The following is a 22,581-nucleotide window of genomic DNA, read 5'->3' as shown; positions in this document are numbered from 1 at the left end:
TTAATTTATTAATTTAAAATACTTATCAAATTCGACTTGGCCTTTCCCATCCAGCACTTCACAGAAAATAAAAGTTTTTCAAATTTCGTGTAAAGGGAAAACGCGAAAACCGGAACAGTAGTTATATTTATTTATACATTCTATACATGGCCTGAAACAATCCTTCTTAACGATGAATGCATATATAGAATACATTTTGATATATATTTTACATATCTACAATATATTAGAGTCGCGCATTGTTTCGAATATAGAAATAAAATAAGGAAATTTTACACCATTCAAATGTACACACACCAGAATTAAACTTTGATATACGACAGCCGTGGAAACAATAATTTTCCTAGAGTTTCATATTTTAACTTACAAGGGAACAAAATAGATAGCGTACGTGGCACAATTCACATGCAAGCGCGTGTTTGAATATTTATATACATGTATTATTTAAAATGGTAACAAGTAAAGCTAGTAAAGTATTGACTTAGAAGCAGGGAATCCGCCCATATGATCCTAGCGAGCGTGATTCTTGCAGAACGGTCGACCTCCTTTTGCAAAGAAACTCTGACCTTCCAGATTCTTTTTACACATCTGAAAACCAAAAAAAAAAAACGGAATTTGAATAGAACAGAACTTTTGTATCGTCCTCATCACTTACCGTGCAATTGAAACATTGGCTGTGGTAATTATTGTTGAGTGCTTCAACCCAACGATCGCCAGCTTCCACGGGAAATCCGCAAGCGAAACACTTAGTAGTGAAGAGTTCGTTCCAGTCTGTAAAGTAGTGATTGAAGTAGAGACAGTCGTTTCCACCAACGTTTTTAGGCGTCAATGAACGCTAAATGGTACATAAATTAATGTTTGCTAATAAAGTCAATATTGATTTTTTGAGGAAAATTTTATTTAGAGAGAGGTGTGTGTAGTAATAGGTATTCCTTTCTCTGTATACATTAATACTAACGAAAGGTAAGTGTACCAAGAAACTGGTTTATAATAATGATCAAGTTTTCTATTGATTTGAGTTGTTTAATGGGTACTTTGCGAAATCATTTCAATGGTTTATTCTTTTTGGAACTAAGTGGTTGTGATATATTTTTAAAGGTATTTGTATATGTAGAATACTCTAGGTGATCAAAAAAGAAGCCGACTTTTGTAATTGGCAGGGCTATATACATTCGATCTTCGATATTTTTTTGTTATGTTGGTACACATGTCTCTAAGTCCATAGTTTGAGCGAGTTTGCACTATTACTTTTTTTGTGAGACAGAAGCGTAAGACGTGTTTTATGTACCCGGCGATTTTCTGCTGTCAAAAAAAAGGAACAAAGAATTTGCATAAAATTTTGTGTAAAAAAGAGAATACAGTGCACCACAACACATGAAATGTTTTGACCAAAAAAATGTTTATAAGTGGTACAAGCTGTTCCAAGATGTCCAATAAGACGCCGATGACGAACCTCGCTCTGGACGCCCCAGCACGTCAATAAATTATGAAAGGGCTGAAGAAGTGAAAAAAATGGTGTTGAAAAATCGTCGAATCACTATTAGAGTGGTTGAAGACTATCTCTAGGTTTTGGGCATTTGTTCCGGAACTGCTTAATTTTAAACAAAAGGATAGTCGAAGGACCATCGCTCATAAGCTGTTAAACGACGTCAATGATGATCCTGATATGCTCAAAAAGGTCATTGTTGGGGACTAATCATAAGTATATGATTACGACGTCAAAACCAAAGCCAAGCTGTCCCAACGGAAGAACCTAGTATTGCCAAGACCGAAAAAAACACGTCAAGTTCGATCAAATGTCAAGGTTTTGCTTACTGTTTTCTTTGATTATCGTGGCGTAGTACATAAAGAATTCATACCTTGAAGTTATGCGCCGTTTCATCTCTACGACTTTTTCCTGTTCCCAAAACTCAAAAAACCCATGAAAGAAAGAAGCTTTGGAGCGATTGAGGAGATAAAGCAAAAATCGGTGTTAAAAATTCAAGGCTATACTACGAAGTACTTACCAGAAGTGCTTCGAGGATTGGAAAAAACGTTGGCACATGTGTATTATATCTGAGGGAATTACTTTGTATTATATCTGGGGGGAATTACTTTGAAGGGAACAATATTAATTTTGATGTTTTGATATTCTCTATCTATCAAACACTTAAAAAGAAAATTCAGAATTTTTCCTTTTTGTTCATGAAATATGAAATATTGTTAATGTATAATATACATTTTTTTCACCTTATTTATATAACTTACATTTGACCATCTCTAATGGTTTTCCCACAGTTTCACAAAATAATGCCTACTATTCCATATTGGATTGGCTGAAGAACAAGCGATATAATATGAATACCATTTAGTTCAATATTTTGTTAAATCTATCTAATGCGAAAGAATTTTGGAGAAAATCTTTTAATATTTACAAACAATTACCTACTTTTAAGCTGTGTTTGCTTACCATATTTACTAAAGAATTTGTACATCGGATCTATATCATAAGTTTCCTTCCACTAAAACTATTAATGAAACAAGAGAAATAACTTATTATAGTTGCCATCTTCATCAATGGATGGTATAATTGCTCCATGCAACTAGTCAATGATCAGGCACAATACGGAATGCATCAACATTTTAATACGACTCAAGTATGTCCAAAGTTGTTATAGCTACTCACCGGCTTCGCAATATGGACTGCCGTCCTCTAAGAAAAACGGAGAGTTTCCAAATAGTTTTCCGCAGTAGACACAGTTGAAGCATTCAGGGTGAAAGTTTTTCCCGATTGCCTTCAAGCAATCCTAAAACAATTAAAATTTAACAAACTTGTTTTTGCCATGTATCGAGCTAATATGACACATAACACGCTTTCTTACTCCTTTGATTTTCGCAGAGCATTTCGAGCACGGTGGTGCCAAATACTGCTCGAAGCAATATTCGCAATAAAGCTGTCCTTTTTCTTCAACGAAACCCAAATCTTGCAGCGAGCGTTTACACGACGGTGTTGCGCAAACAAAATGGTGGGGACACCAAATCTGCCCGAGCGCTGTTATAAACGGCCCTCTATCGTTAAAAAAAAACTATGTGTCAACCGAGATACATCGAGATAAAAGAAAAACATCTTTTTCAGAACACCGCTATTATTGATACTAACCGTAAATTTAAAGTCTATAACTACCCAATCGTTCCAGTTATTCGCTTATAGCTAATATTAAGCATAGGCAACTAGAATGTTTTAACCAAACCGGGCCTTAAACTTATTTTCCAGACGGTAAGGCCCGCCTCATGTTTGAACATTCATTTCGTGTAGGAAAATGCATACGGAACACAAAACCATCACCTTATCTGACCTCGGCAGGAGCCACAAAGTGGAACTCTAGAACCTGCGAGGACTGCAGCATTCAGGACACCACGACCCTTTCTCGGAGTCACGCTTACACCACCTGCTTGACGTCCTGTACCAGCACCTATGTCGGATTGAGGAACACTGGATCTATTAACGTTATGACTAGGTAATTGGGACACATCTTGAGCAGAGCTAGGTTTATTAGGTGCCAGGTTAAAAGGGCAGGCTTGCAGCTGAAAATTGGGTGCTTGAGGACTCGCTTGAGTGTACTGTTGCAAATTTGAGCCAGAGTTCAGTTGAAATGGACATGGTGAATTTCCAAAAGCTACCGATATTCGTTTAGGATCTGTCACATGAAGACTTTCAGAGTGTTTCTCTTCAGCCGGTGCGTTGATTCTTTGAAATGGATGCTTCGCTATTGAAGAAATTTTTTTCTCGATCTGAATATTCGTTTCCTTCTGAGTGCGTTCATATTCTTCAATCACAGTTTTCTTTTTCTGAATTTGCGTGAGGCCGTCGGCAGAGGTTTCGCGACTTTGGTACTGCGAATTGCTCTGGGATTCTAAATGTTTTTGTTCAGACTGCTCCGAAATTCTCGTTTCAACATTACCCACGTTGCACACTTGATCCGATCTCGAGCTGCTATCATCGTAACGTTGCTGCTGCGTGTGCTGCAGGTTGACTTGACAAAGCTGGCCAAGCTTGGAGGCGCTTGTTCCGCAACTAGCAGCATTTCCATCTACCTGTAACTTTGAGTCGCAGCTTTGAATTGACTGCGGTTTAATCTGTTCCGCTACAGCCGCTTGAATATGTTGCTTTGACTTCTCAATCTTTGGGTCCTGAGTAGGTGGAATCGACTTGCGTAATGCCGAAGGACTCGCGCTTCTTATTTTTGCCAAGCAGGGACTCGGCGACCTAGAAATATTTGGACTTTTTGGGTCGAACAAATGGGTCTCAACTGCAGGCTTATAGTGGGCAACGAGATCTTCCTGGTAGTAAGGCAAGAGAGGCGGAGCTTTACTTATCATACTAGGAGTTAAAGATCTAGTTCGCGGAGATACAGCACGCGGCAACTTATCACTTGCCATGGATTTAAAACTTATATCTTCAGTCGTCGGACCTGAGTCGCCGGGTTGTAACAAAATCACAGGTTTTGTTAAGTGCACTTCGTTAGTATTTTGTAAACTATTCTCAGAGTTTTGTTGTTTATTATTCGACACTACAACTTCATCTTTCATCTCCATTTGTTGTTGCTGTTCCCGTTGAATTTTTTGCTGCTCTATTCTAGCTTCAGCCTGTTTCTTTCTCTCCATCAAGATGAGCTCCGCTTCGGCTGTAGCACGAAGGTCAACTTGGTACTGCGGCAGTGTTCCCGGCTTATGCAAAATCAAGTTGACCGGAGCTGGTTTGACCTGCACAACATCCTCAGCTTGTTTCTCCAAAACTTGCGTTTTCACTTCCTGTTTGAAGGATTCCTGTCGGTTTGAGGTTTGTTGCTGTACTCGATTTTCCTGTATTATCGTCTCTTTCTGAACAACAGCCGGTTTTTCTTCAACAGTGGCTATATACGAAATGGGCGTATGCGGTATCGGTGATGGGGTGGGCACAGGAGGTGTGGTGGATACCTCGATAGAAAACTGAGAGTGATCGGTTTTATTCTGAAATGAACAGGTAAACCCTTGGAAAAATGGAGGAAAATTGGTGGCCATTTGGTCCTGAGATCCGCTGGTAACAATTTGTTGACTGTATTGAGCCGGCTGAATAGTTTCCTTTTCCGTAATTATTTGTTCAATATTCTCTACGTTTTCTCTAGTTTCCGTAGTTGTTTGATCCGATTCGATAATTTGTTGAATAGTAGGAAAATAGTAGCTGGGTGGTTTTGCTAATTTTTCGTTCATTTTAAAAGAAGCTGGTAGTTCATCCGGCTTCAGGGGCCTGTGCAGCTGCGAACGATCGATACTTGACTTTCTCGGTTCTTGATGGTTTGTTGGTATATCAGTTTCTTCGTCATTCGTTAGAGGCGTGTAAGACCTTTCAGGCGCGGTCGTCAAAGCGGATCTCATATCAAGTCGCTCTTTTGGTTTTGGCAATTCTTCTAGCAATTTGTCCAGGGGGTCCTTGGGTTTCTTCTTGACGGGAGGCGGCAGGGCAGAAACCCCCCCAATCGGAACAAATGGACACTCGGGGGCGATTTCTAAAGCTTTAACAAACACACTCCTCGGTTTTGGGACTTTTTCTTCGTTTTTACTCTCGATTTTTACGGGTTCTTCAGTTTGTTCCGATTTTATTGGAGGAGGAAAGTAAGGCTCGGTCTCCTCCGGTAAAGGTACGGGTTCAAGAATTGATTTTGACGCTGGATTGAATGGCTGAATAGGAGTAACAGCCAATGCCGATCCTAATGATGTAATAGTCTTCCTGGTTGGAATCTGTGCAAAGGTGTCCTTATCAGGTGAAACTGTCCTGATCCCTTGGGTTAACGTAGATTCCCACTTTTTCGGTACCGAATTCTCAATTGTGACAAGCCCCGAAGCAGGATGCTCACCCACTTTAGGTGGCGCAGGAATGTGGCTCTCACTTTGAATGGAACACGTAGTATCGGTGTTGACTTCATGACTCGCTTTATATTTAAATTCTTGAACAGACTCCTTAATTTCAACAGTTTTCACGTTTTTGTTATCAAATTCGATAATCGCCTCCGGTTGAAGTGGTGGGAAAACATTTTCCGGAGGACCTTGAATGACACGCTCAACTAGCTTTTGTGTATCTAACGTTTCCGATAGCATTTCGGCACATTCCGTGGCACTTCTACGACCACAGAAACTTAATTCGTCGGAATAAAATGAACTTGTTTCATCCATACTGAACTTCCTCAGTTCGGAATTTTCTTCTTCGGTGTAATATTCGCTTTCATACGTTTCTTGTTTTTGTTCTTTTCGTTTTCGCAGTTCGGTTTCAATTTGAGACGGTGGTGGGTAAAATAAGGGGCAAGCGGTCGGCGCGATGGAGTCGTCTGGAGGCGGAGGCGGCCAGGTAATGTTAGTACTATTACCTTTTGACAAAGGACAACGACAAAACAAGAGACACACGAGGAAAGAAAGAAAATATATATGTTAATAAGCTTAAGCAATGCTATGACGCTTTAAAATTATTTACAAAATAATTGATAGAGCTGCTGTTTGGGTTTTAGATAATTCCATTTACCTTTGAAAATTCCCCCAGAAGATTTAAAGGATGGGTTCCTACCTAGGAAGTTTTAAAACTGTATCAATTTTAGTATTCGAATAAATAATAAGTTACCTAATTTCTCCAAATGAGTAAGATCACGTCAAGTGGACCCCCCATTTACCACTTTATCATAAAAAATTAATCTATATATATTTTTTATAAGTACTTATTATGGAAAATTGATCCCTTAAACGATTTTTTAAAATTTTGATTTTAACATTTTTTTATAATCAAAATTTTAAGCTCTTTGAAATAAAAAATGGATTAAAAATCAACCGTAAGATATAAATTTTTGAAATATATATACTTATACTTATATATCTACTTATCTGCTCATGCATTAGACTTACCAACAGTCGATGCTGGACTGTAAGACGTTTGAGAGATTGCTGACGAGAACGGAGTTTTAGGATAGTTTCCCTGAGGAGATAAAGGGGCCGCCCTGGGAAGTGTGCTCGCGGGAGACAGTGGGGCCGCAACGCTGGAGAAGGGTTTGGGTCCAGACAAATTCCCAGAAGACTAAACGATACATAAATTTTTAATATACTACTTTTGTTTGCAAATACTAAACAAAAATTCCATTTTTTAAAGGACATAAAAACTACTACTAGTGACCTTCAAAAGGCTCCCAAATTCTAAATTTTTTAATGTAACATATTAGTACAATGCATAGTTTAGGATTAATTTCAAACAAATTTTTCCGTTAAGTGAGATTTTAATCAGGAGACTGAAAAGAAACAACGTACACATGCATTTTTGTACTTTAAAGCTCTTTTGCTTCACCTAAAATAAAACATAATCAATCCAATATCCACATACAGGCTAGGTACATGAACATATTCTGGAAATTGTTTTTAAGCACAGCATTTCACCGCAAGGGAGCGCAATTTACTATACCTTCCATGAAATTCAAGATTTCGCCGAAAGTTCTCAAATTTAGCTATAAATAATAATAAAATTGTTCGGAAACCCGAAAAATTCCGTTAGGTTTTGTCTAATGCTCATTGCCGTACCAATCTCGAGTATATCTTCAGTTGAAACCATATAGAAGACATAAGATTTAAATAATTATAGCCATTCAGGAGATCGTCAATCAGCCTCCGACAAAACTTCTAATAATGGTATTAAATGGTAATAAATTTGATAATTTTCTTCGAAATCTTATGATTCATCATATTAATTACGACTTTTTCAGGAGCTTCAAAATTATTTGCATCATTTTATCATGCCTACTTATGGAGATTGCGAGTGTTTCAGTTATTAATATGAGCTTTTTCATAAAACGAACGGTTCACAAAATTGTCATAACTCGCCAGCGTAACAAAAATAAACTTTGCTATACAGTTCAAAATTAAAATTGTGTTCTTTTCGCTTCTGTATGGAAAAATCTAAGAGATCTATGAAAATTTGTCGGTCGCTTTGCTCGTTTCATGAAAGCGTAGCACATGATTATGAAGACCACCCTTTTGAAATTTTATTAATCATCTCGGTAATCAACAAAAACGAACAAATGAATGAACGAAACTCTTTGCGTAAATATAAATGTTATTTTGGAAAATAAAAATAATGTACCCAAAAATTTACTTTAATTATACAATCAATACTCACCTTATTAATATATTTACTGAATGATAGAGGAGCAGAACTATTATAGAGGGAGCTGTTACTAGAAATTTTGTTACTGGGTTCGCTGGAATAGTTATTTAAGGCCGGAAGAGGCGGAGACACACCATCGACAGATTGTTTTTCGTCAGACTAAAAGGATGAAACAAGTGCATCATGCAGTACGAGACAAGTGCAACAGCTTTATTGAAAAATACAGTAAAATTTGACTGAACAATTTACTGAATCTTTCATTTCGGTTAATAGTAAATGATAAAGTAAATGTAACTACGAGAAACGGTCAGACAGATTCATACACTTAAATTAACATTTTAAATTATGCGCGTGACATCAGTAAGAAACTTACCTGGAACGGTGAGCTTAAGTTACTTTTTGGAGAAAGAAGGGATGGCGATTGCAAAGGATGACTAGAGAGTGCAGTAGAGATTGCGCTTGAAGGGCCTTTGGCTCCCCTGGAAATATTTTTGTTAAAATTAAACGACGAAATAGATTAGGAAAATGAAGTAAATGGACACTTACGGTGATACGGTTAGAGGAGCAAGTCCAGGTGCAGGAGCGGCAATCTTCAGAGCAGCAGACTTTGCATGGATATCACAGTAAAGCTTATTATTAATATTATAGTACCTATAATGTGTAGAGGTAATTATACAACGGCAATCAGTTAATGTATAATGTTTACCCAACGTTCTTAAGCGACGTCCCGCAGGTTGAGCATTTGAAGCATTCTACGTGCAGATTTTTGTCTTTTATTCTAACGAACACGCCACTAAAAGTAAATTCAAAATCAATTAGTAAATTCGACATTTTTCTCTTACTTACAAAATACAATCAAGTACCTATAAAGTGAAGCATGGGTGTGGAAAGGTACTATATCTTTCTTATTTAATGCTGTCGAAAAAATATGGACGGTTTCATATAATCGTGGCTATGTATATTGCGACGTTGCCAACTTAATGGCCAAAAATAGAAAATTTGTTTTATAATAACCTAATAATTTATTCAAATTCACCACTATTAATACTTGGATAAAGTGTTTGTCTTATACAAGGAGTATTTCAAACCCTTGCCAAGTTGAAGAAGAAGTCTAGAAAAAGTTCAAAAATCATTTAGAAAAATACGTTCACTTCCGCTATCTAGTTAAGTACTGAAATATAAAATAAAAGTTGTACAATTTTAATTTAAATAATCGATTTAATACGCTGTGCGTGCTCAAAAGTTGGTTTTTGTTATAATTAAATAGCAAATTTGGGAAGAAAGGAATAATAATCAGAATAAAAATATTTTTTTAGATTTGAGTATATGAAATATGAATTATGATTTCGAGAGAAGTGTTAAACTTTGCTTTAACCAGGGTATTAGTAGGATTATTGAACAAGTCATCACAAAGTCGTATTTTTTTTAAAATTCACGAATATGGTTCTTTAACGGTTTATTTTTGGCAAATAAAAACAAAAATTTATCGAAGCTGCGATTTTGGTTTAATGAAACAATTTAGAGTAGCGAAAACGTATTTTTAAGTCAGCGGAGTATTAGATAAATAAATCTTTAAAATATAATTCTAGCACTTTATTTTGTATTGAATTCAATTCAATAACATATTGATTTGTATGCTGAATAAAAACGAATTTTAGTATACTCTTTACAAAAATTCTGGATTTTTGACTGAAACTGCTCTGAAGAAGCCAACAGGATGATTGGCAAAACGTCAGCAATTTGGACCCAACAAAAACCGATGCAGGGGGAATCCAGAAGTTTTGTAAAAAGTATTACAGGAGCCTGTGGAAGTTTCTTTGAAAAAGAAAAAAAGAATTTTAGTATAGTATAGAGGTGGATAGCTCAACCACACAAAGTCATTGGGGTACATTAAAAAAATTAATTTAAATGTTATTAAATTGGCAAGACTTTAAAAAATTCTCTATATGAAACAATTGCTTTACTAAACAATGAATTTGTCTAAAACTCTTTAATATTAACATTTATTATTATATGATTGAGAATATTTTTTTTCTACTCCCATCTGTAAAATACCTAATTACCCATCGATGTAGATAGAACCATCACTTCACCACGTCAGTTTCGTTTCCCATGATTCCGAGCCAGTTCGGACATTTCCGGGATTTTACCGCACGGATTTGGGAGCAATCGGATGTTTTCGGAAATATTTCCTACGCTTTGAATTTTGACGGTCATGTCAGTGAATGTATTCGTGTTGTTTTGCGAAAATGTAGCCAAAAACTAACGGTCGTAGAAAAAGTATAGTATGCAACACGTTCGGTAAACTTTTTAACTCACTCGTTTATTAAAAACTCGGTCCGCTGCGCTTCGCTCGTGCCAAACTCGTGAGTCAAATGCCGTTTACCGCTGCATAATATACTATTAAATGTTTGCCCGCTATATAAAAATGACTTTGTTCCCATTGTCTTAGCATTTTTATATATTTTTTATTAACCAAAACTTTTCCCGATAAAAAACATGAAACGTTATCGGAACTCACACGATCAAACGTTCACACTCCGCGCATACATTTTGACCAGGCGGAAGTTGGGGTGATGGAGGTGTGGGACGATTCTGGGGTGCTTCCACGTGCTTCAATCCAAATGATCCTCTATTGGGACTGGTTACCACACCGGAATCCGGTTCTTAGATGCCAGAAGTAAAATATATTTAAACATTTATAAGTAACAGCGAACAAGTGATAGACAATACCCACCTACATCATTTGATGGAGTTCCCGGATCATTTTCTGCTTCTTTGAGCATTCGGTACACAGCGCTGTTAGAAACATCGTAGTCCTTTTCATTTTTTTTAAAATTCACACTGCAAGCGCCGAAAATCTTTAATTAGAAGATTCAGTCGTGATAATGGTTTATATTAATAGTATTAAAACAAATGGATCGGTTTATAAAAATGAATTAACAATTAACATAAAGAATGCAGGCATTTCTTAAGTAATAGTTGTTAATTCTTGGTTTTATTGTTACTTCTTATAGATAAATAAAAATTGTATATCTAGATACAGCTCTGATAAAAACGCTTTTGTAATTTTTAAGTAAATAAAAATCACTTTTTTTGTTCTCATTAATATGTATAGGAATAACCACTCTTTACAAAGTTAAATATACGATTTTCCATTTCGAAAAATTATAAAACCCGGTTGTTCCACATTTGAACATTTTTTGCAATTTCGAAAAAAAATTGAAAATGATTTTAATATTAATTAATTGTGTACATTTACAATGTAAAATTTCAAAAATTTTACAGAGAACTTAAAAAATAAGAGTAAAAAATGATAACATTATAAAAACCCGTGGAAAATTGTTGTAATTTTCTTTTAAAATATGTTATTAGTTTGATTATTGCCCACATGTAAAACAATACGTGTCTATACTAAACTATTTCGAGAAAATACAATACAGATTTATCAACTAATGTATAATTTATAGCAAAAGGGGTCATGCAAAATTTATGGCACATAAAAAATCAACACAATTTCTGATTCGCCAGGATAATGCATATTGATTGTTAACACTGTTCTAGTTACCTATAAACTATTAAATGTAATTATTTAATCTCAAATATCACATCACCTTGATCTGGTAAAATCTAGGGATAAGGTGCTCAACTCTATCAACGGATGACATTGCGAAATATAGATACATGTTTTCCTGGACCCCCTCTTGGTTTATTTTTGTAAGTGAATCATCTTTGTTGCAGACTACACAAAACCGTTGTGATTATTTTTAAAGCAATATTCTACTCTAACAGTCAACAAAATTAATCACAGAAATAAAACTCGCACGTGATTCATGTCCAATGTTAACAAAACATTATTCAATAGTTTTCGCCTTTAAGTACAACAAAATTGGATATATGCCATCAACGTTAATAGCTTGCTTTTGTTTTCTTATGGCACGTAGACAGTAACGCGGTTTTCATTTTCAAGTTAATTTTGTAGCCTTTATTATGGATTCAAGTTATGTTCAAAGGCCAAAGGCCTCTCAACTGCATAGACGTAAGAATAAGGAAAATCTTCTGAAGTTTACGTAAAAAGATCGCTTACAACCAATCAATTTTCGAATATTGCACACACGCCATCCCTAACACAGCCCAAAATTGCCATAAAGATAGTCGAGAACGGGAAATTCTGAGATAATCTTAACACACCCGAAGATTCAAAATGTTTTATGAAAATTAGAATTTAATGTCAAAATCGGCGCAACAAGTTGCTAAAAAATGGGTTTTGCGGTAATTGATAACTCCTGATATCATCAGACATTTCAACAGTAAGGATCTAAAATAAAACAATTTGATAAAAATATAGATTGTTTTTATTGTATTCGATTGAATACCTCATATAGCTACTAGATTTAGAAAGACATTGCCTATACTTGTACAGAAACTTTTAAAGCCACCATGAAAAAACCGTTGAAAAGAGTCATTCAATATGTCATCGAAACTCGCTGTGTTTTTGGAAGAATCTCTGATAAAATATATGCATAACCATAGCAAAAAATCAACTTCGATTGGTTAAAAAAACGAGTCAATTGTATAGAGCTCACTGTTTAGAAAATGGTGCAAAGGACATGTTAGTTCTTAAAATTTAGGATCATTGCGAAAGATCTTCTGCTGGGCCTGAATCACATCAATGTTACTAATTGTCTACTGAGATATGTACAATGTTTCCATGTAATAAGGATTGGACACCGTGAGATCTGCGATGTCAGCATTTTGCCACGATGGTACTATGAAGAGACCGTGAGATTTACATTGTCAGCTTTTCGGATGCGAACCTATAAAGTATTAGTTTAAGTAATATGAAAGGATTCTTGTTGTTACTTTCGAAAATTGATGAGATCGAATTTTCGGAAGTATCTGCGATCGTATAAAAATTTGATATCACGGTAACGGTAAGTCCTACGGGATCGCCTTTGGTACAGAAATGATCACCGTCGAAACAAAAAAATTGTTTTGCCTGTTTGTCCATTCTCCGTTCTCCGTTTTCGTGTTTTGGTTTTTCCTGAATAACTTTCGAACCGTTGGAGCTACAAAATTGAAATTTGAGTCCTTTTTAATCCTCCTTAGCTTATAAAAAATGGCCCTGATCCGACGCCGGTATCCATGTTTTTTTCGCGATTTTCGACTGTTTTTTGGACCTTGCTGTGAAACACGATAAGTGTCCGAAATTTGAAACAATCGACTTCATATTTGGCATATATATGCAGCCTTGCCCCGTGACGGAAGCTATTGAAAATGGGGGGGCTGGGGGGGTCGGGAAGTATTCTAAAAAAATTAAAAATCGCGCGTGTAAGTGTCTACAAAAAAAATCATTTTTCAAAAACTATTTACGAGACCAAAAAAATTCTTGAACCAGAAGAAGCAGAAGATACGGCCCTATAAACTTTTATTCGTGATAATTGAAAATTGGCAATAATTTCAAATCTGTGTTTTAGGTGTCAGTTTCTTTTACATGACGATATAGCCCATATAGACAGCTTAAACTTTTGTATTTACGGTTTTTAAATATTGTACAGGGTGTTCGCGATATTCCGTGCAATATTAAAAAACATAATAAGTACTCCAAATTTGGAGCTACCGACTTCAGACTTGGCAGAGAAGTAGAAATCTGGACCAGCATTTAGACTCTTTAAATTGGGAGCAATAAAATAACGCGAAGTATTTTTTTTTAATTTTTGAATTTTTTTTGTGGTTATTTTGCCATCCAGTAAAACATCTTTTCCTCCAAAGCCGTTAATCCGATCGGAAAAATTTTACATCCGTAATTCGTAGGGACACCCGGCAATATAACTTTTGTTTCACGCATTTTGTGTTTTAGTTATGGACTAAAATCTAAAAGACCATGAAAATTGTACAAATTCGTACAAATAATAGCCAATCCGTTCAAACAGTGTTATAGGCCGAATCAAGGGCTACAATTTTTGTATTTACGGTTTTCGTCTAACACATACGCTGTTCGAGATATTTGAAAAAATCCAAATGAAACTCACCATTTCTCGTCCTCACTCTAGACGCGATGACGTCATTTACAATTACCACGTACTGCATGGTTTCAGAAAACAAGCAGTTTTTTGAAAATCATTTACTCCATTGAAAAAATGAAACCAGGAAACTAAGGAGATAGAGAGCTATATCCTCTATTTCGAACATTGTTGGAATTATATACAGGGTACGTCGTTTGTGGGCAAAAAATTCTAATAGATTCTAGAAATTTCCACTTTTGTGGATGAATTATGAAAAACTTTTAAAGATGTGATAATTTGATATGAACGGTATCGTAAACTGTGCTGAGAGAGAGTTTGAGGTTTCGTCTATAATACAGGGGACGCAAGACATTTGAAAAAATATAATTTTAAATTGCAATTACCAGTACAAATTTTGATATTTACCGAAGTATGGCGTAAATTTGAAGTTCGACGAGATGTGAAGGACACAGGGTGTATTCACAATTAAATTACATCGATTTTGCGAATGTTCCATAGTGGTCCGCAGGAGCACGATAGAAAAATATTGCATCCCTACAAGAATCCGTGAAGCGCCTTCTTTTTAATATAAAAAGCTGATTCGCGCTATTCGCGACGAACTTGCCCCGCTCACCGACGATTTTTCGAAAGCAATCTTGCCTGCAGAAACTCTTCATTTTCGATTGTATTTTTGTTTTATATTTCTAAATATGTCAATGTTCACCAGTTCAAAATAACAGGAAATTGTGAGATATATTTCAATGCGCTCTCAAAATCTTACCCCAAGGCACCTGTCGATAATACTTCAGTCTGTGCAAGGAGAGTTTCGGCTATAGTATCTTCAGAATAAAGCTTGATAGGGCTATTGTATTGTTTGTTGGCCGGCTTCAGTCCCCCGTTTACAACCTATAAAAAATATTGCTTATACCGACTTCATTAAAATTATTCTACCGTTAAAATGCTTTAATAAAGCGCTTGCCAAAACCGATAGTAAATAAAACGCATGTATTCATCAATTAAGAGTGCCAGTAACAGATTTCAACAACGCTATTACTTGGATCGAATCCTACAAATTTAAGTTAATTGGCCGTCACTAATTATCAATTGCTTGAAGGTTAGATAAATTTGCATTCCATAGGAGGTCTTATTTGATGAAAACAGATTACCTTCTACTTTACCTTCTACTTTCTGAGAGTTTTTAGGTTTAATTGGACGAAAAGGACAAAGGTTTGTACAGAACTCGCCTCGGTAAAATGCAATTACGACCTAGTGAGCAGGTGATATCTATAGAACACTACATTGTCGCTAATATTGATGAGTTTTCATAATAATGACCAAATTACTTATGCTATTAATATTTATTTTCTTATTATATTATTACAACTAATAGAACGTTTTCGTTAGTTTCTCTCGCCATTTATAAATTCATGTGACAGATATGAAGAGAACACTAGTCATCCCACTAGATAATTACGGCGTATTATTAGCAATCTGAATTTTGGCAGAATAATATTACATATTACACTACAGTAAAAAAGTTTTAAAAAGGACTATTCGGAATGTGTCCGAAAATTGAAACTAATTATACATATGAAAGAAATGCCAGTTTCATATATAAACGCTTTTAAAATGCTTTAAAAAATGTTTTTTCTGCATGCCATGTATATTTTAAAGCACAGAAGATATTTTTGTGAAAATTGGCATACGAGCTTCACTGAACTAAATACTAAAAAGTGGTACGCCACTGGTTTCTCTTGAAATTCGTTTCACAATATGCTTTTATTTTTTACGAAAGGCCCATAACAATTTTCATACAAATATCTTTAACTATGTAGGAAATAACAAAACTGTTTCATGAATGGTTTGTGTGAACAGTTTCCATAATATTGGCTGCCTTTAACGTAATACAGATGTAAGGCATTTTAAAACAACTAGAGTTATTTTCTAGATGTTTGTACTTATAATAAGAAATTAATGAACTAAACAAAAATTTCAATGTTTAGAGAAATTCGAAAAAAATTATAAATTGGCTGCTAATATTAATTAAAAGCGCTTGGTTGGCAATAAGATTTTTGCAAAAGCAGACAAAAAGAAAAGTTGAACAATTTGAAACTAGTTTTGTTATTTGGTATTTCTGATTTTATGGTTTGGCAAGTTAAAAGTATCATTTTTTTTTCTTACTTTAAAATTAGATAAGGAAAATCAGTTGGGAAAGTAACACTATTGAGGCGAATATGTCGAAACGGAAATTTCGAAATCAAAGAGAAATAAAAAAACAACGAAAAAAATAAGTCGGCGTATACTTACTGGCGCATTAAATGGCTTTGCAGCCGAGTTGTAGCCTGTACCGACGGCTCCGAAATTGTCGCTTGGTGGTGCAACGAGCGATGTCTTTGTGACCGGACTGATGTTGTTAATGACGGGAGAGGGTTTTGGAACCGCTCCCGTGGGCACAACCTTCGGCTTCCACGTCGAACCACCTCTGAATAACAAAGGTGTATAAATAAACCAGATTTAATATTGGAATTGTATTGGGCAAAGCATCAATAATGTCAATCAAGGTTATTATGTAGTTCTAATGTTTTACAATTAAAGTTTCAATAACAGTTCCGTATATAAGCTCAACAAAACAAGACGCCATTGGTTTTACTGATAAGGGTGCACCCTTCGTGACGCTTCTTTATTACTATTCTTATTATTATGATTATTGTTACTATTATTATATTGTTATTATTAAGCGCTTGGCAATACTGTTCCATTTTTCCATGAAAACAACGTTACAGGTCACCTAGATTTGGTCTTACCAAACACAAAACTGATCTTGAAAGATTTTTTTAAAGTTAATTTTATGGCTTAATGGGTGCTACTTACTAATTCGGTGCATAAAGTGTTTTACATTTTTTGAAAATTCCTTAAAAGCAAACTTACTCTATGAAATTATCAAATGAGTCTAATATCAGGTTTTTGTATAATCTGCACTTTTACTAAAACTATGTATATATATTATATATCACTTACTATATGAATTACCAGTTTAATTATCATTAATATTAAGTTATAATTCACTTATTATATTTTTATGTGAGGTTATTTACCTGACCAATGATTTGTTTGCAAATCAAAATTGATACCATGGAGTCTTGTAGAAAATAAATAATAAACTCTGATATAAAGATCAAAGCAACCCATGCCCAAAGAAAAAACCACTTCGAGCAATTCGCATAGCAGCAACATCAAAAAAACAGTGTGCTATCGAGAACTATCTACCAAGGGACGTCATGCTATCGACAAATGGACCACGAGCGTTCTCGCACTCAGTTGAGGAATTCAGATTTTAACCTCTTATATATATCTCTACAAGAATAATTACAAATCATTTAAACAATAATACTAATTAATTTACAATACGTTTTATGAAATGGACTATTTTTGGAAAGTTTTTTAATGTACGCTATCAATAAGGCATTAGATTGTTTTATACAAGGAGGCCATTTAAAATGAATCAATTTGTCAGATACTACGAATAAGCCGTGTTTGTTTTTGTTTTTGAATATCTCAATTCAGTTAACTCATAAAGTACTGTTTCGAAAAACTGAAACACCGGGTATAATATGTGCACCAAAAAGACAAAGACGAAGAATTTAAATTTCGTAGTTGGAGTGAATGAGCAGAATAATTTTCAATACCTGGTAATGACCATATCAAACGAAGGACCCGCTCTTACAATGACATCTTGCGCTTCCTTATGCGACAAATTGAATACATCAGTGTTATTGATCTTGATTACAGAATCTCCTGCTATAAGTCCAGCGCGTTCAGCCGGAGAACCACCATTTACCTGAAAAAAAATTCATCAGTAACTTTTCAACCATTAAGAACAAAAAATATTAAAAAAAAACTACATTGTTTGATTTTAGTATTTGCTCCCTAGCATATTTATTTTCAATTGTACAAAAAAAGTTGTAGGGCTCAAAAGGAGTTTCTTTGGAATTCACTTATTTAGCCTTCATATCTCATATTGTATTCGGGCTTCATTTGCTTTGTCTAGAGGGTGTCCCAAATATGAAAACAAAATAAATTTCAAAGAAAATGCTTTTGAACCGTACAACTTTTGTACAGCTTATTTTAAAACTGGAAATAAATGTTCTAGGAATGAAAGACTAAAATTTATTTATTTTTAAATATTCCTTAATCAACCTTCTCATAATTTAGTTTTGGTAGCTTTAAGGTATTATGCATTTACCCTGTATTTTTAGTAATTTAAAAGTTGCCCATACATTTCCATTGACAACGAATTATATTATTTATCACCACGGTCACTGTCTTTTTTCAGAGCATTTTTCAATTGTATAACAATGACAGTTTCCGTGACTATATCGACTTTTGATATCTAAACCGGTTTTAAAAATACTACTTATTTTCCGAAAAATTGATATTTGCCAGGTATTATTTATTATGAATATAACAAGTTTATAAATAAATAATATAATAATATAAATAAATAACGAGAAACTTGCTTCATAAAAATGTTCTGAAAACCTTCACGTAAGCAAGCAAACACCGAAAATGTGAAATGTCTGAAATTGTCAATGTTAAAAATATGAAATGTAAATTTAAAAAATATGTATCCAGCAATAAATAGAGCAAAATTATAGTTGTTTCAATAAAAATCATTTAATTCGTTTCGCAACGTTTAATTTGGATCTTGCAAGTGGGTTGAAAAATATTATCCCGCATGGATTCATCTTTTCTAAAATTAGAACTAATTGTTTGAAAACGTCTCGTTTATACTGACCTGATTTTTTTGTGTCTATTTCTGTTTTTATAGGGCTTTCCCAATTGTCTTGGTTTGAGGAAAAACAAATTTCAATATGCAACATTTTTTAATTAGTTCTCCCAAGAAGGTTACATTATTTTAAAAATGATAAATGATGATAAACGATAATTGTCTATTAAAATGTTGTAGATATAGGAGCTTAAATTGTGCAATTTTATTTATGTGATTATTGCAATTAAAATTGTATATATTTTTCAAAGTTATAACTACATTTTTTGCGTAGTTGTTGATATATTTAGCAAATCTACATGTTAAAAAATGTCTGTCGAGTTGATGATTAATTTCAAGGTAACAACAATGAAATTAACTGTGTCGTCGGTATTTCGATAAGAGGAAAACTGCAACGTTTGCAAATTTGTTTGTGTATTTCGTTCTGTTTGTTTTAGCTGATACGATTATATTTACCTATTGTTTGAATAAAAATGCGCTGATCAATTACAAATTTTTTTGTTAGAATGTCGGACCTGTGAAAGACAATTAGGCAAAATTTTTAAACATTCATTAAAATAATTAATTAAATGTATTAATGTATTAAATTTAAAAAAATATGAAAAAGTTTCAATAACAATTAATCTACAGAAGGTGTTACTTCCATTGCAATTCTATTTTATGGACATTTCAGAACCTTAATACAGGATGTTATGGTTAGTTTAAATGGATAATGTTTGTAATGCTGCCTCCTTACCGAGTTATTGTACGACCAAAAATATTGTGCATTTAGTACACCTTCGCAGGACCGTGGTAAAACCCTTCACAACAGGTGTTTATTCTGCATTTAGTAGATCTTGCCTGAGATCGACCGTAACAAATATTTGTAGAAACTTGAAATTTTTATTTGAAACGTAAATGGACCGTTTTAAATTAAGCATTGATGCTGCGGTGTATTTTTGAATAAGTAGAAGCGTGCATTTTAAATTTTTAATAGTTTAATCTAAATTGCAATATGTTCGTATATATTACGGAGGTATTTGAATGTGATCCTTCAAGTAAGACGTATTTATGTACCTGATATTCGAGCTTTGACCCTGCGAGGCTGTTTTTACTGGATAGTTCAAAGGGTAAGGGTTTTGAAAATAAGCGTTTTTGTCCTGTGTGCCTGTCGATTAACAACATTCTTCTTCTTGTATTTTTGTGTCTTCTACATAGTTCTTCGATTTGTAAACAACAACAGTCTTTTTTAAGAGTGTGTATTCGCTGTATATATTATTATATTTAATATTTTGTATATTAATAATGATACTATGTAGAAATGCAATGAAATAGAACGTAATAAATTGTTACTTTGTACTAATTTTTTTATGTACACGTTTCAAGAATTTGCTCGGCCAAAAAGATTGAAAACATACTTATATCCCGCTTGTTAGTGTAGGTAGATAAATTCCTAGGACGGTCCTGGAATGGTTAAGGGTAACGGTCTGCTCGGCAGTTTTACAAGGGGCTGCGCTTTTGGAGCAATAAACAGTAGGCAAAGTTAATTACGGGGTCGGTTTTAAAAACAGAATATTTCTGGTCGTGGTATACATGGATTCTTATATTTAGTTTGAATTCGATATCACAATTAATGCGATTCTGTTACCCAACAATCCGGTTTAGATTAAGTTTAAATATTACTCATTATCTTACAGCTAAAACGTGTGCCATTGATAATGAAATTTCAATTTGATTCATGCGTTTCCCAGCAATGATCAGCTTTTGGACTTGGCAATGCTGCACCAAACGCATAAAACTTTTCAAAATAAACAAACGTAAGGAATAAACATTTGAATCACGGATAAAATTTTCCCTCGGTTGACTATTTGAAACATCTTTTTCGTCTGCTAAGCCTCAGCAAACAAGATTAATAATTAGACTTATTTAGACTATTACTATTACATGAGTATATGAACTTTATACAGGTTTAGGAGAAGTTAGCAGAACGGTCGATTGTTTCAAAAGGGTGAGCAAACAAAATGTTGTGTGGATAAATAAACTCATTTTTTTATCGTTTATTTTTATTACTTTTTATTTATTGATTGTCGTGATATCCAGGAAATTAATGGATTTAGGCATAACTTATGGTTAACAAAAAAAGTTGTATAATAACTAAACGTTCAAAATGAGTAATTGAAAATATGAAAAAATATGAAATATGAAAATGTGGTTTTCAATCGTGACGTAGGTATGTGTGATGTCGCAATCTTGCCAACATTTTCCCGACGACAAAACAAAATAGTCGGGTTGCGTGAAATAAAACGAAAACATATTTATTTAAGTCCGAAAAATATGCCCACCCAACGAAGAAGCAGATCTTTTGCGTTATTAATAAATTGAGTTAATGATTAAGTTTGCTATTGCACTGAGCGGTCTGTTAAATTGGATTTTCTGTAAAATATGACCGAACGAATTTCGGGATATATCCAAATGACCTTCCGACACTTTCAAACCGAGATTGTCCGGTTCCAAAAATAACCCCGAATTAACATTTTATTTTTGTATTTATAATTTTATTGTCCGGCAGATCATTTAGTCGACGAAGTGCGGCCGTAAAATCTAATTTGCGGGGGAAAACTTAAAAAAAAACAAATGCATATCGCGTTACTTCACCAAAAATCTAAAATTAGCGTTGATATGTCACGAAACAGCATTCAAAAATTCGCCATAGCATCCGCCGTTACTTCTAAAAATATATTTTTAAAAATATATTTGTCGGGAATATTCAAAATTATATAATATTTCGGCATCTTCAATTATTCGCGATTGACATTTCGAAGGCATTGTTTTCAAAGCACTCCCTGATAATTTAATGAAGCACGCTAGCTTTTTATTTTTAGCGTTTGGTACTCACTTTTTGAATGACCAGGGGGGCTCCGAAATCTTTGCCGCCTTGCAACCTGAAGCCCCAGCTGGGCGAATCGCTCTTGTTGAGTCTGATGGTGGTCAGGGTGGCCATTGGTGGTGCACGTTTTTCAGTTGCTTGGATGTGTAGAGCGCGAGAAAAATTACCCAAGCGGATTTTTTACAAGGCAGCGTTAAAACGTCGGTGTTATACAATTTCAAAAGTGAGTCGCGGGCACTCCACGTACGACGTTCCACGGTGCGAAATCTGGTCGGTGGGGAGGCCGGACGGTGTATTAATAGAGCGTCGGATAAATAAATTTGGTATTTCGGAATACGGGCTTGTTTACTTGCAAATTTAGCAAATTTCGATTAACGTAAACATTAGTTGTTCAATTTGTACTGATTCATCCCGGGATTTGTTCATACTTCTGACATTTAAGTACCGATAACGAAAAATAATATTGCCGCATGCATCTTTTTACGGCCGTCCGTTCGACGTTAATTGAGTTCGGTCAAATCTTGTTAACGCGTTATCCCATTTTGGCTCCGTTTGCGACTCGTAATCGATGTTAAATTTCTGATTTTACCGGGAGTGTTCAATAAGTTTAACTCATTTTTAGAAAGCGCAAAATATGCAAAAAAAAAAATTGAAAGCATAGTAGGGTACAACTTTCATCCACTAACGACTAACTGAAATACTTTATTAAAACTAAAGCAATTTTCAAAATAATATGAAAAATAACAGTTTAATTTTGACACTACATATTTTA

General features: G+C 34.5%; 1 protein-coding gene across 1 annotated transcript; it reads right to left on the bottom strand.

Moving 5' to 3' along the window:
• Window positions 1-93: 93 nt before the first annotated feature.
• On the bottom strand, window positions 94-22,095 carry LOC132697364 (PDZ and LIM domain protein Zasp-like). Its single transcript, XM_060662803.1, has 16 exons — window positions 21,819-22,095; window positions 17,844-17,995; window positions 16,465-16,639; window positions 14,939-15,063; window positions 10,890-10,996; window positions 10,674-10,818; window positions 8,859-8,945; window positions 8,699-8,803; window positions 8,526-8,631; window positions 8,165-8,311; window positions 6,907-7,075; window positions 3,326-6,380; window positions 2,862-3,048; window positions 2,666-2,786; window positions 656-771; window positions 94-588 (listed from the first exon to the last, which is right to left on the bottom strand). The coding sequence occupies exons 1-16, from the start codon at window positions 21,921-21,923 to the stop codon at window positions 511-513; spliced, it is 4,980 nt and encodes a 1,659-aa protein (XP_060518786.1). The 5' UTR covers window positions 21,924-22,095; the 3' UTR covers window positions 94-510.
• Between the last annotated feature and the right edge of the window lie 486 nt (window positions 22,096-22,581).

Source organism: Cylas formicarius, unplaced genomic scaffold (genome assembly GCF_029955315.1).
Source record: "Cylas formicarius isolate icCylForm1 unplaced genomic scaffold, icCylForm1.1 PGA_scaffold_1__22_contigs__length_36826433, whole genome shotgun sequence".
Lineage (NCBI taxonomy): Eukaryota > Metazoa > Arthropoda > Insecta > Coleoptera > Brentidae > Cylas > Cylas formicarius.
This window is presented reverse-complemented; position numbering and strand designations above follow the sequence as displayed.

Excerpts from the sequence above, each read along its gene's own strand:
- LOC132697364 (XM_060662803.1), bottom strand. The coding sequence starts at position 21,923 with ATGGCCACCCTGACCACCATCAGACTCAACAAGAGCGATTCGCCCAGC. Across the intron at positions 10,997-14,938 it reads TTATCGACAGGTGCCTTGGG|TGTGAATTTTAAAAAAAATG; the intron begins GTAAGATTTTGA and ends CGGCGCTTGCAG. Across the intron at positions 589-655 it reads GCCAATGTTTCAATTGCACG|ATGTGTAAAAAGAATCTGGA; the intron begins GTAAGTGATGAG and ends TTTGGTTTTCAG.